Here is a 15,192-nt window from a genome sequence, read left to right as displayed (position 1 = left end):
ATCAATCAACGCCAACGTTGTGTCAGTAAATAAAGAAGGGGGAGATGCTCATCATGAACAATCCAGTACCACATAATGAAGTTGAAAACCAAACAACTGAAAAGGTAATAAATCATCATCTCAAACACCAAACAATCTATGAAATATACACCCAAAAGGTAGCATCAAGGTAAATTCTTAATTGGAATTTAATTTTAAAAATAGGTAATAGAAGTGACTTTGGAGTCTAAACCCCATAAGCTTCTAAATATTTTTGGAAAGTGAGATAATCAGACTAAAATTGTAAGGACAAGAAAAACTAGTTTAAAAGTCTTAAGTTTCTGCAGAGTAAACCCATTAAACTGTAAGGGACTTCTCTATGTGTGTTTTAAAACATAACCCTAGAAAAATTTCTGCTGACACTGTTGAACACAATGATAATGGAGTCAATGGATATATTTCTCAGATGATGGCTTTGTCACATCTCCTTTTAGCTTGAAAGTAACTAATTGTTGGTGTTGAAGTGCCATTGTCATAACAAAACTCCTTTCTTCACGGCATCAAATTTTCCATCCTCTCTATAAGTGGTTACAGGGTGGGGAAAGTTAACAATGAGGATGAAAAAACAAGACAGGGACTGTTCTTTGCTTTCCTTCTCTCTCTTCCAGTTTTACTGAAATACTGCACACTCCATAGGATGACCTCTGTTGTCTTTCTTCTGTTCACAGTAAGCAAAATGTGTCTCCTGGGTGTCTGAAACAGGTCGGAAAATAATGCTATTCCTAATAACAAGATTCAAAATATAAGACTTCAAAAAGCACAGACAGAAGTTTTATGAAGAATTACCAAACACTCTGGATACAAATCCAAGGGGAAACTGGGAGGCAAACATGGTGAGGAACCACGGAGCAGCATAGAGGCTGGGGCCGATCTCATGTTCTTCTAGGTGGCTATAGAGGTCTCGATGGTAGTCATGAAGAAGTCGAGACAGTTGGTACATCTGGATCTGCATGGAATAAGAACAAACAGACTAAAGATAAGCATGTTTTAACACTCATAGTAGCAAAGTCCATGTTTCATACTTATTAAAACCAGAGAAAGATATTTGGTAATCGATGTTTGGACAGAGTTGTGTGAAGACAAGAAATACTCAGAAGCTACCTAAAAGACACAGGATGGGTCACCTGTGAGTCAATGACAGGCTCATTTGCAGGGTCATTTGAAGCTCATACAACACAACAAAATTCTTCCTATTTATGTTTCCCATGAAATCTTTTGATCTGAAACTAATGCATTTAAGATGATATATTCTTTTCCCAGATTATCCTTCCCTATTTTTGAGAAGTCAATTTAAGCTCAAGTTCAGGTTTTGACAATGCTATCTATATTTTATTATTATGATCTAACATTAGCATCCTCTATTCAAAAAAACCTGAAATCATACCTGTAAAATTGTCATGTCAGGACGATATTGTTTTCTCAGGCCCATGTCAAACATGAGAAACTTTAGCATTTTAAAAGCATCTTCTTCACTCATATGAAGTAGTAGAACTCCTGCTACAAAACTAAGACCCTGGCAATATCCTACTTCCTGGTCCAGAAGCGAATAGGCCTTCAAAATATTGTAGAGTGACAGCTGCCCAGCTCCCAGCTGTGCTGAGAAGTACGGATGTGTTGGAAATGTGCGCCCTGTGAAAATAGCTGAAGTTAGTGATTTAAACTAAAAAATAAACAACAAACCCCCCAAAACCTTGCCATGTTATCAAATTAAACGGTCCTTCAAAAACACAGATTCTTTAGATAAGCAGATTCTGAGCCAACCGCCAGGAAGGCTGTAAGAAAATTAACAATACAAAAAAATTGACTCTCATACTCTACCACTGTTTTGTTACAGTCATTGCAAAATTAATTTTGAAATTGTCAGGGGGATGGTGACAATCTGTTTTTTGGAACAGCTGAATACCTGGTTCTTAAGACTGGCCCTGATCAGTTTGTTAAAGGGCTTATAGGGCCTGGTTGCCAGTAATAGTGGGAGACTTGATTCAGTGGCTTGACGAGTCACCCACTTCTACTTTCTTGATGAAAAAGTGTTAGCTTTTAAACAACTTTTAGAAACCAGGCACAGACTTAGAACATCTGAGCTACCTCTGGGGACAGAATGGACACCTGGACAATGGGGCAGAGCGCACCCTCAGCAAGTTTGCAGATCACACAAAACTGGGAGGAGTGACAGATACACTGCTGCCATTCAGAGAGCAGCAGGCTGGAGAAATGAGCTGACAGGAACTTTGGAAAGTTCAACAAAGGTAAGTGCAAAAATCCTGCACTGTTCCTCCTGGGGAGGAACAATGCCATGCACTGGTATTTGCTGGAGGCTGCCCATCTGGAAAGCAGCTTTGCAGAAAAGGACCTGAGGGTCCTGCTGGTCCCCAAGTTGAACATGAGTCAGCAATCTGCCATTGCAGCACAGAAGGCTAATGGTATCCTGGGGTGCATTAGGAGTGTTGCCAGCAGTTGGAGGCAGGTGATCCTTCCCCTCTGAGTAGACTGGTCAGACGACATCTGGAATGCTGGTCAGATGACTGCAGACTGGTCAGATGACTTCTGGGCTTCCCAGGACAAGAGAGATATGGCTATACTGGAGAGAGTCCAGCAAAAGGCCACAAAGATGATGAAGGAACTGAAGCATTTCAAGAAGAAAGGTTGAGAGAACTGGGACTGTTCAGACTGAAGAAGAAAAGGCTCAGGGAGGTGTTACCAGTGTGCACAAATATCTGGTGGGAGGAAATGAAGAAGGAACCAGGCTCTTCCCAGTAGTGCTCACTGACAGAATGACACAATGGGCACAAATTGAAATACAGGAAATTCCACCTATTATTTAAAAAAACTTTTTTCTTATTGTAAGAGTGGCTAGACAGTGGCACAGGCTACCCAAAGAGGTTGTGGAATCTCCATCTATGCACATATTCAAAGTCTGAGCAAACATGATCCTGGGCAGCCTGAGCAAACCTTGCTTTAAGCAAGAGCTCCCTTCCAACCTCAACCACTCTGTGATTCTGTGAACAAAGATATTAAGAACTTCACCTTTGCAGACTTTTTTTTTTTTTCCAAACACTTTTCCAAATGGGAATTTTTCACTTTTAGGAAAAATTCTCCACCTATCAGACTTTCTCTGTCAAACATTTCAAGAGAGAAGAAATTTGAATACCTCTTTTGTTCTAGTAATAAGTGGAGCTTGTTTTTTGTTTGCCCACTTGTTAAATATCACCCCACCCCTTAGCTCCCGGAATGCTGCTGTGCTGCCAGATAATATCAGAGCTCCTGTTTCAAGAAGACAAAGCCCGGGGCAGAGTCCTTCTGCCATCCGGTAGCTGCTCTAACCTGTCACATGGGACATGGCATTCAGTTCTGAGTAGGTGTCCCTGACCAGGGTGTCAGAGTTGAATGTTACAGAAGAAATATTTCTGGCTTTCAAATGAGAAGCAGTTACTACAACACAGTCAAAAGGCAGACCTGCACTGCCTCACTTATGCAGCAAGACTCCTTTCATATAAGTCATGAAGAAAAGTGACATGCTGAGCAAAAATAAAAATGCAAAAAAGTTCTAAAAACCAGTAAACGGAGGAGAAGCAGAACTGATTTGTTTCTGAGTGCCCTGGTGCTAACTTAACTAAGAATTTTAGCTTTTGTTTTGGAGGAAAGACCTCTGTTTTTGCTGAAAAGAGACTACTTTATTTTTCAAAATGTAATAAAACAAAATATAATTTTCTATTGTGTTTGGCAAATACCCAGTGATGGATGGTTTCCTATACTGATAGCATCTAGAAGTCAGTTTACCCTACCTTATTGAGAGCTGAAATCATTTACTGAACATGATTTCAGGACCTGAAATTCCCGGTGACTGCAGTGGTTGTGCAGGTGGGCTCACAAAATAAATACATACAAAAGTCTTCAGAGAATTGTGGCTTTTTTCCTTGTCCATGTAATGAAATAGTACCATGACATGTAAACTGGGCCAGGAAAGCAGCTGCTGTACCTTACCTCTGCATCCAGACACACAGTGCTGGCCTCATTTTCAGGAAGCACTATTTATAGCTGAAGATGCATCAGTTCAACTAAGTGTGAGCAATACTATTAAAGCTTTGGCTCATATTGTGTTAGCAAGACCTCTTTAACCTAATTTGTGAAAGGTTTAGAACCATATGTTGCAAGAACATAGGTTTTTATTTCAAGGTAGAAGTGCATGCTTTCAGAAGGATTCTTAAAGGTTTAAGAGATAGCCTGAAGGAACACAAATCAGAACATGCAAATTCCTTCTAGCTGCCTATGTAGTTATGCTGTCTGTTACCATGCAGCACAGCTCTATTTCAATGTGAATCACTAGGAAGTCTTCAGCTTCTTAATTTCATCTTGCTGTAATGACAAGCCCCAATTCCTCCCTCAATAAATGGGCTGGCAAACAGCACCTTCGCAAAAACACCTTGCATGAAAACCACCATGAAGTTATCAATTTGCCAACACACGCAGCCATTTGTTTCTACAAGAAGAGCACACGGCTAAGATAGGAACGTATCTGTGTGCAGAACCAGGAAGAAAATATGAACAGCTTGTTGAGCCAGTAAGCCACAGTTTACTGTATGAGACAACCAAGCTCAGACTGACTGTGCTCCCTACTGTACAGGAGTCATTCACCCCCCTCCCCTCTGCTGAACGTGTTCAAGACCAGCACAGAACTGTTCACCTCTTACTGAACCATTTCAGTGCAACAGAATCCCAACCTTCACTGGCAGGGCTCTCAACATCTGGTATGCTGGACCAATGGGTACTTGTTAGCAAGTGATCTCTGGTTGCATGCAAACGCCTCTCTCAAAAACAAAAGACTGCATCTGGCACTGTTCAATCCAGGGGAATTCCTAGAACTGGTATGAAAAGTCTGAAAGGAACAATTTACCTACGTACAACTGCCTATTCCCAGCTGTTATTAAGGTTCCTTTTGGAGTGTTTCTTTCCCAGCACCAAGCCAAAACCTGGCAAGCCTGTAAAGCAGGGGAAAGTGAAGGTGGCATTGACCTCCACCCATTCCACCTCAGCCCACGTCAGCTTCTGCAGACACACACCTCTTCTGTCAGATTCCTGTCTTCTATGCATTGCCTTGATATTTTGACTCACTTTACCAAGGATTGCAAAAAAGGAGAAAATACTTGCTTTACTGCATAAATCTTAGGTCACCATCCAAACCTGACAAATCTTCTAACAGTTCAGTACCCACTGAAAACAGTTTGCACATGGAGCTTTTTACAAATGGGTACTCTCAGACAGCCCTGTGTATAGGTGATCCCTCCACAGGTAAGAAAGGGGGTGAAGACATTTGCAATGAAAATGCTCAAATACTTTTTGAGTAGTTATAAAAGGCAGAATCATGAGGTGACCCTCATGACTATGTACTACTGCTTTACAGAAAAAACGTAAAAGAAAATAATGCAATAGGTATTAATCATTCAGATCAGGCCAAGTATAGTTTTCCCCATAAATTTTTATCATTCTATCATATGACATTTGGCTACTTGCATTGCATGACTTCCCTTGATGGAATTTTTCATGTCAAGTTCATTCAATCAAACTTTGTGATTACAGACTTAAATTTTCCCCCAGAACTTCTCAGACCCAAACTGCAAACAGTTCTAATATGCTCTGGAAGACATTCTTTATTTTTTGCCTTTATTAGGGAAGAGCATAATGAACACTGAGTTCAGTGTGGGATTATCTCACACACAAGAGGTGGGATCCTCTTGGACATCTCCTGGTTTCTCATGTACACCAGATGAAAAGCAGTTCTTACCAACAATCTGTTATTAAATGGTGAAAGGCTTTTTGTGTGTTACCTTGTTTTATTTAATTATCTTCCAGAGACCATAAACCCCTTGTTTTAATTTCAGACCATTACTGTACTTACCTAGGTCAATAAGTATTGCATGCTGTTGGGAAGTTAGTTGTTTTAGGAGTTCTTTATAAGGTGTGTCCTTTGGTTGTTGTTTACTTGGAAACTGATGTTTAAGATGGTATTGCTCTGCTAGAAACTTCCATATCTCCCCACGATGGTGACGTGGTACTCCTGACGGAAGAAAGTAATTAAACCAGTAATTTGTACTCCTACCGAGGGTTCAGCTATAGTTGAGCTAACAGGATTGAGGAATTGAAGATCTGTATATGCTAGATAGGCAAGTAGATCCCTATCTGATACCTCCAGCGAACCATAGAAGTAGATCAAACTACAGTGCTTACACTTCCTCAGCCACTAAAAGACATCAGCACCTTAACAGGAGAGACTTGAGGCAGAAACACGGTGAGCTGCCTAAGTCTGAGAAGTACTAGAAGAGGCAATACCTGTATCTGAACTGCAATACTTGTATCTGAAAAGTTTAAGCTTATCTCCCATTTTTCCATGTAAAGTACACAATAAAACGTTGCAATAGAACTCTCACTTTTCACTAACAGAGCACTGACTGTTGTTAGGAGTAAGTTTTAGGAAGGTGGGATGCACACAAAGCAGAAGTATAAACAGGTACAAATGAGATGTGATCTAGAGCCTATAATACAAGGCACATAATCAGACAGCAAGTATTGTATTTCTAGTTTTGTTATTGGTTTGCTGAATGACTGGTACACATAAAAATGGTTTAAAGCTTGAATTTATTTCTCTATAAAAAGGGATGATGCTACTTTCACACAGGTAATGGTAGTCTTCATTTTTATCTATATGTAAAACTCTGAGAGTACAATTAATTCAGCACAAGATTGGCACTATTAAATCATCTACACAAGAAATCAATACACTGTTCTTCGGGACGGTATTCTGTCTAATCCATGAGGTACTAGAACCAGCTATTGCAGGTTGAAGCAATTTATGGCTTGAAGTTTTTTGGACTGCTTTTTTCTTTTAGTATATGTGTAACATACGGAGGACAAAAACAATAGGAGAAATCAAAACTCACTCAAGCATACAACTTACATGGAAAGATAACAAAACATATTAGGATTTGATATTGCTAGAAATTTAGACTTACCTAGTCATCTTAAAGGGACAGTTTGGCTTAACTTGTTTGTATAATTACATATAGTCAGGTGCAATATTTAAAATATTAAACTTCCGATAGTGGTTAATTCTTGACACTTCCTTTACAAGTTGGAAAGCTTTGTACAGAACTATAAAAAGCTCCTTGGAGTAGCCATCTTCACCACTGGCTACATACAGCACTCAGCATGGTCCTTGGGGACTAACCATGGCACAAATAACACCGAGCAATAACTCAATTTCTTAGAACATTTAAAGAATATCCTTAGGTTATATCACTTTTGATGCAGTGGAGACAGGTGCTGTTTGCTCAGCCCTGCAGTTGTGAGGAAGACTATAAGTGGTATTTCCAGGTAAAATGTGTTGTTAAGCTCAGAGAAAAGGCAGTTCTGCAGAGATATCCATGTATACTGTTTGTATGCAGACATGGTACCCAGGCTGGAACAGAGAATTCCCAGATAATAGTGCAGAGGGCTTCCTCAGTTATTTACACTGTAATTTCTTTGGCATTATCCAGGCTTTTTTCTTTACTTATAACTTTTTATTTATAAAATCAGATCGCAACAATTATAATACACTGAGGTACTGTACAACTCTCCTGTAAGAACAAACATTATTAAAAAATGAATTAGCTCCACTAATACAACTGCAGCTACTCCTGAAAGGGACCAGTATTTGCATTCGCACAACCATGATGGTACTGAATGTTGTTACTTGTTTAGGCAGCAGCCCAAGGAACAGCTCTAGTGAGAACCTGGTTATAAGGAGTGGTCACCCTATTCCTTTTCTAATACAATTTACATGCATTTCAACAACTCAGAATAACAAACTGTGCTTACCTTGCCCAACAGCAGAGTGTATTTTTTCCACATCAAATTTAATCTTTGACCTTCCAGGTGTACTCAACATTTTTTCCCAAATCAAAGTTACATCTTTTAAGCATGGTGTGATTTCTTCATAGTCAAGTTTCAGACGTCTGTTTTGCAAATTGTTTTCTGAAGCTAGGAAGTGATATCATGAATGTAGTAGTCAATATTATTTACTATTTGTAAAATGGATTAATTTAACTTACAACTTCCTATGAATATGGTAAAGCTTTTAAGTTTTGTTTCTGTGGGGGCATTTTAGTATTATAATGATACGGAAAAAATGGTTTATTAATGGTACTCATGTAAACTAAATTATAAAGCATCTTTTGTGACAGTGGATGAATTTGTGGAGGTCATAAGACTGAAAAAATAGGAGAAAAAAAAGTGTAGTTCAGATGAGACAGAAATATGCCAGTCATCTATTCCTAAAAGGATGAAATGCTGAAAGAAAATGTTATAAGGAAACCAAGATGAAGCTACAAAGAGAGCACTAAGGAGTGACATAAACTGGGGGAAATTTATGAATAATTTAACAAAATAGGTATTTCAACCTTTTAACTAGGCTGTAATGTGGCTGAGGACTCCATGCACCTAGTTCCAGGACAAGAGCAGCTCTCTACTTGCAAAAATTAGTAGAACAAAAGTTCAAAAGACATAAAAGTCTGAAAAGGTTCTACAGTACTAAACAAAAATTAAGAAGTATTTCTCCTACAAATAACCTGATTTGAAACTATGTTTATGAAATAGTGTATCATGAAGTGACCATGTTTTTTTGATTAATTTACTTCTTTGTTGTGATGATGCATTACTGTAATGCTGACAAGATGCTTTTATTTTGAGGACATTCTTGACAAACATCATAAGCCCGCTGCTACTTTTGATGATTTCACAGTATGAACTCACAAAATCACACTCCTATGCATTTCAGTCTTGAGACAATGTATGTCAAAATGATATTGTATTATCTTTTGTTAATTTAACTCTCTACTGTTTGTACATTGAATTTCTTTATATAAATTTTATGAAATAGTTAAAGATCACCTGAAATTTACACTGCCCATAATGACACTATCAACACACTAAATGCAACTTGTTCTAGGATCTGTATCTGCAATTGAGGTTTTTTAGACTATTGAATCCTGAGAGTCACAAAGAGTTATCTTGTCCTGTACTCCCACTGGCTAAACAAGCTTCTAGATTTTAAAAGCTGAAAAAGAACTGTTTATATTTGGGAAGTGTATGTCCTCATCCTGTAGTTGCTTTGGCATGCAAATGATTTCATTTAGTGAGGTTATTCATGGGAGTTATGAGGTTACTTAAGTGTTTGCAAGATCTGGACCTCATGGCCCATGTAAATACAAGCACTCACACTTTTGTCATCACTGTGTGTCCACACTGAAAGCGATTCTGTCTATCTAAGCTATTTGTCAACTTCTTCACATTTTTGTCAGGTCAAATGGAACATATTTATAAATCAGAATATTAAAAAAACCTTAAAACACAGGTGGTATTGCATGAAGATAATTAAACATGGTATTTAAATTTCAGCTTATATGAAAACAAGGAGAAATCTTTCAATGTTTCATTTTTTGCAAACAAATGTTTTCTGGTCCTTGGTACCTTTTCAGTCTTTTCTGCTTTATTCAGTCTTCTTATGCTATATGCAAAAATGTGACAGTGGGAGTGATATGTGAGGACTGAGGTGAGAATATGCCTTTATCAACAACCTTATTTAGGTTATGACACTACCCAATTCCCAATATCACACATAAGCCCTATCGGTAAAGACGCTGTGCTCGCTGCAGCCCAGTCATCTTGTTTTCAAGTATTGTCTCACCATCTGAGATCTACATGCAGCAGCTACTTAGGACAACTTTCTCACTCCATAGTGCATACTGCACAGCCTGGGTCTTCAGTCCTGCCAACACCTGCCTCATTCATTCATTAACTACCTTTAAGACATGCTCATCTTTATGTATCTGTGATGGTTTTGCAATTTTTTCTTTTGGGCAGACAAAATTGGAGCATTTAGTTAAACTTGTTAAAATGTGTACGGATATTAACAGCCTGAAGTTGCCAAAAACATGACTGCAGGCTCAAGATTCAGATAGCTGGAATACAAGAGAAATTAAAAAAAATCAGGAGTATAAATACACAAAATGGAGCAAATTTATTCTAAATGCCATAAAAAAGTTACAGAAGCTCATTTACAACAGACCTATTCTAAGCTGAAGGGATTGTATAAATCATTGCTCTCGGTACCTCTTCTCCAGATGGTCCTGGCATCTGAGCCAAGGACACTGTACATTTGGTATTCACTGCCATATTTTATTTTACTGGATTAACCAGTACACTTGCTGGGAACACCTGTGGGGTTCTTAGGAAACTCAGGTGTCAGGTGTTCTTCACATACCAGGGTTGAACTAAGACAGCTATAGTGCTGGGAGTAAATAGTCTACAGGTGGGCTAAGTGATTTGGCAGGCCATATCCAGTGTCCAAGAGGTGTGTTCTCTTTCCTGTCAGGAGTCTTAGCCCAGGTTTAAAAGAGGATTTCACATTTGGTGTACTGACCTTGTCACACAGCTGGGCCCTCTCTCTACACAGTTCTTCTTCTTGGAAGACAATCCTTCCTCAAGTTTACACAAAATTAAAGAATTGCCATTTTCATGTCAGGTACTTCCCTTTTGAGGGTCCAGATGCCTACTACCTTCCTGACATAAAATCAGCCAGATAAACATTTCTGTCTTCATCATGCATATCTTCAAAGGAGAAGCTCTCATGGGCAATCACTTGTGATTCTGCACACAGCTGCTCTTTACGTGTAAAAATTGCCACCAAAATAGATTTGTTGCAGCTAATTCATCCACAGAAAAATTGTGTTTAAGACCAACTGCAAATTACAGTTTCTCAAGTGCCTTCTTATAACCCTTCAGACTGATCTAAGTGGGTACTACTGCAGGCACCCATAGTTTCAAGTCCACAACCACCTCCTTAAGAACTTCCATTCAGCCTCAGGACTGGCTAAACACAACATTGCAATGACCAATACTTAGACAAGGACCTATGAATGTGAATGCAGAAAATAATTCAGTTCATGATAGAGATAGTGCTGAATTCCTTGTGAGAGCTTCTAGATACCAGCCTAAAAAAGCTCAGCCATGGTAAAAATAAAAGAGGAACCCCTAAGATCAAGTAAACAAATAATATGGTGAAGTGATAAAAAATAAGTGCCAATTTTCATCTACATTAATGAGTGCTGAGGGAGATATTGCTGACTTGATTAACCTGCATGTTCTTAAAATGTCTCATTAAGGCTTGGTGCAGTCCACTACCAAGGCCACAGAGCAAACCAAAAGGTGAATTTCTTTTGCAGTAGGGTGTAATCAAGAACTTCACCAACCTTGTAACTTCTGGTTTTCCTTCTCCATTCTGAGGAGCAGTATCTGCTGGATAATTGCTTTCTTCCAGAGCTCACGTAGCTCATGGGGTGTCCGTTTCCTTTCTTCTTTCACTGGCCCAAAGGGGCCATCTTCACACACTGGTTCCAATGGAGATCTGGGTGGAAGTTCTCCCAGTTCACAGTAATCTTTAAAAAAGAGAAGCTGTTGTGAACTACTTCGATGTCATGAACAGGTGAATGAATGGACACAATTTGAAAGATTACATATACATATATATATATACACACACACACACACACACATATCTACATACATATATAAACTCATACACTTACACACACACACACACACACACATATATAAGAGGTAGCAGTACCAAACAAGGTATCCCAAATGACAGTTTCAAGTAGATTTACAAGCTGCTTCTGAATAAGAATCATATTGGCCAAAGCCTAGAATAATTTTTTCTGTAACCTGATAAAACCATCGTACCACACACAAAGACCACAGCTTGCTAATTACAGCTTTATACACAGAGAACTAAAAAAATGCAAGTTTGAGAAATTACAAAAACATAACCTATAGCTGAAACCTGGCATGACTCAAATAGCAGATAAATCTGCACCAATAATCTCTGAAGTGTGTTTAACAAAGAAAACACACACCCTTAGCTGCACAAACACACCACCACCTAAGGCCATACCATGGGATGATTACCAGTTCTTAAAGTAAACAGGCGGAAAGAGACACGGGCATTTAAGATATGTTTGTCTTAAAAAAAACTCTGTGTTTTTAACCATATCATAACCTTCTGCACTTTTTCCTTTGCCTTCAGCTAGTTTACCATAAAACGTATCTTTTTGTCAACCATGCAAGGTAATTCTAAAAAGACTGAAAACACTACAAAAGAAAGTGAACATTAAATAAATCTTAGGCAAATTGAAAAATCATTTATTTTTAGGGAGAGGGTATACAATATTGTTTTAAGTCAAGTAATGAATATAAGAAGCATAAGTTGTTATACTTTGTTTTCTCAATATCTTCTGTAGTATCACTTAATTTTGTTGTTTTATACAGCTTCTCTGAAGGCTCAATAGTCTTTGATATAACCTGTATCTAGAAGAAAAATTACTCAATTCACCAACTTTAAAATTAATGGGCAAAACAACCGACCTCTTCCTACCAAGTCCCAAATGGAAGGCCATCACAACTGCACTTCTTCACTCAAACGGAATGGCATGTACGGCTCCCTGAGCTATACATGCAAGAAAATACTTTAAAGTTAGTACAACAAAAAACATTCCCCAGACTCTCCAGCCAAGGACAAGTACATCTGTGCATGCTATTTCCAACAGCTCCTGAAGAAGGGGAATTCCTGAGGCAATTATTCTGATGGTAGCTCAATGGTCCATTTCTTTATCACTGACCAGCATAGTGACAAAGATTTTGAATTAAACACACACACATCATCTCATCTCTTCAAAACTAACAAAATAGGAAGGCTTTCACCTCTTCAAGTTCTGCTTAGAATGCCACTAGATATTGACTCACACCATTCATATGCAGCTATTCTTTTCTTGTTTGTTTGAAGGCACTCACAAAACTGAGCTCAGACCACTAAGAATGGAAATGTTTACAGCTGTTGGCTTCTGCATTTCTAAGTTTTGCCACTGTCAATCTTTTCCTCTCAAAGAGTCAGACAGAAGTAGGGTGGGTCCACATACCAGCTCTTTCTTTATACAACATTTATTTGCTTGTCACCACAGTTAAAGTCACAGGCTAAAATAAACATATAAATATAAATGCAACATTTTCAGCTAGCAGAACCATTTAAACCTTTACAAACTTGCACTCTGGATATAAGTGTGGATACTCATATTTCTTGTACCTATAGCATTTCAGAGAACAACAAACATCATGGGAATGAGAATTAGGCAAAGGTCAAACATGTGACGCTTTAATGGCAATCACCATTTGTTGCAAAGAAAGTAGGAAAAACTGACAGGTGCACTCAGAAATACAGAAAGCTGGTTATGGAAAATATAATATAACAAGAAAACTGTATTATATTCCTTAGAAACTGCAAAAAATTAAATTTTTTCTTTAAGATAAGTGGAAAGACTTCTCTGGGGTAAGATCTGCAATTATAACAGAGATTTAGGCAAATGTCATCGGGTAGAGAAGGTACACACACTTGATAATTCTCAACTTGTATTGACAATGAAATGAAAATTATTTTTATTTGACTTCTGGTTTTGATGTAATTGTTATTTTTTATGCACATGCTATACTGTCAGTTCCCAAATCTTCGTTCGCGAAGCCTAGCCATGATATGCTGTCAGCAATGTTCTGTACATTTTTATGTAGAATTTCTACATACAGTAGCTTTGATCCCAATTTTCCTTCGTGCATATTAAGTAAGATTTTAAGGAAAATGATCTAAAGGATAATGCTGGTAGAACTCCCTTAAGTTGCTTGAATAAAATAGTGAACTTAAAGAAATAAAAAGGCAATATTCAAGGGAAGGTTTCATATCCTCTAAGGCTGCACAAAATAATGACACCATAAGAAAGAGGAATAAACAAAAATGGTCCCCAAACATCAACGCAAAAGATAAAAGTGATCCAGACAGGAAAACCCTTATCTACTGTACACTATCTGTGGTCTTTCCATGTCTTAAATTTATGTTACTTCCCATAGCACCCAATATAGAATGCATGTGCATCTTGGGGGAAACAAATCTCTTCTCACCTACATATTCTCTCAGTGGTTTATAGATCTCTTTTAGATTCAGATGTGTATTCTGGTTTTTTTGTATGTATATATGCACATATGTTAGAAAATAATAGACTATGTACAGATACAGTTCATGACTACCTACTTGCAAAAAAACCCCCCAAATTCAAAAAAAACAGGCTGGCAAAACACATGCAAATGGATTAAACACACTTAGAATCTTCCGGCCTTTAATGTACACATCCCACTTCCTCAGTATAAATTTTACGGAATGGTTTTAAAGTACCAAATTAACAAGTTTATCAGAGATGCTACTCACTTACAGTCCCGCAGTGATCAACCTGTGGCAACACCTGAACTGCTGTAAAGCATTAATTACTGAAGACCACGGTCCTGCTTTCATTTAGGCTGAAAATTTCTCGTCTGTTACTGACTAACCTGATAAGATCAGTATTCATTAAAAGAAATAATAATTAAGGCTATAAAAGAAAACAGAAAGGTTAATATTCTATAAGCTTAACAATTATGATTATCAACGCTACCTCTAATTCCTCTGTGAAGAGTACTATGCTTGATTTTGCCTTCCAGATGGCAGTTCCTTTTCTATCTTTTCTTTTTCTTCTTATCACTTGTGGACATTTATCAGAAAGTCTAAAGTCTACTCTGATAAAGTGCAACATATTCAAAACCTGCCTTCCCTCCCATCTGCGTGCTGGCATGAGGCAGGATTTACAGAATGCAGAATGAACCTGTTTAACTGCTCAGGTGGCCTGTCGGAAGTCTGGAGAGTTGCATCAGCTGTTCGGCTGGTAAAGAAGGGGGGAAGGTGGAATGTGAAGGTAATCCCTCAAAGCAAAGTAAAAAACCCAGACATTCGGTAAGTCAACACTAACCCATGTCCATGAATACACCCAGCTTCCAGATCCAGAACAGACAAGAGTAGAAATACGGTAAAAAGAACTGAGTATTGCATTGTTAGGCACAACCCAATATGGAGGATAGCAGAGGCAGCAAGGATAAATAGTAGAGCAGTTCAACTGAATGTAACTAGGAGCTCACATTCCACTGAACCAAACAGCCATGTGTTAAAACCCAAGCAATGTGCAGCCTTCAGAACTTTTATGAGATTAGTAA

General features: G+C 38.2%; 1 protein-coding gene across 9 annotated transcripts in view; it reads right to left on the bottom strand.

Annotated features, from left to right (window-relative positions):
* TBC1D1 (TBC1 domain family member 1) overlaps nt 1-15,192 on the bottom strand; it is a 106,744-nt gene that overhangs the window by 9,153 nt on the left and 82,399 nt on the right. For 8 of the 9 annotated variants that reach the window (XM_027686480.1, XM_027686484.1, XM_027686485.1 and 5 more), the window contains 5 exons: nt 11,322-11,507; nt 7,891-8,052; nt 5,933-6,091; nt 1,424-1,668; nt 826-985 (listed from right to left, as the gene is read on the bottom strand). In XM_027686480.1, coding sequence (XP_027542281.1) covers nt 826-985; nt 1,424-1,668; nt 5,933-6,091; nt 7,891-8,052; nt 11,322-11,507 — 912 coding nt within the window. Of the gene's footprint in view, nt 1-825; nt 986-1,423; nt 1,669-5,932; nt 6,092-7,890; nt 8,053-11,321; nt 11,508-14,600; nt 14,720-15,192 lie in introns of those variants that run through there. The other variant, XM_027686489.1, reaches the window with a different exon arrangement.

The sequence above is a fragment of the Neopelma chrysocephalum genome, unplaced genomic scaffold, assembly GCF_003984885.1.
Source record: "Neopelma chrysocephalum unplaced genomic scaffold, ASM398488v2 Primary Assembly neopelma1_71, whole genome shotgun sequence".
NCBI lineage: Eukaryota > Metazoa > Chordata > Aves > Passeriformes > Pipridae > Neopelma > Neopelma chrysocephalum.
Note: the sequence above shows the minus strand (reverse complement) of the source record. Positions and strands in the feature narration are given on the sequence as shown.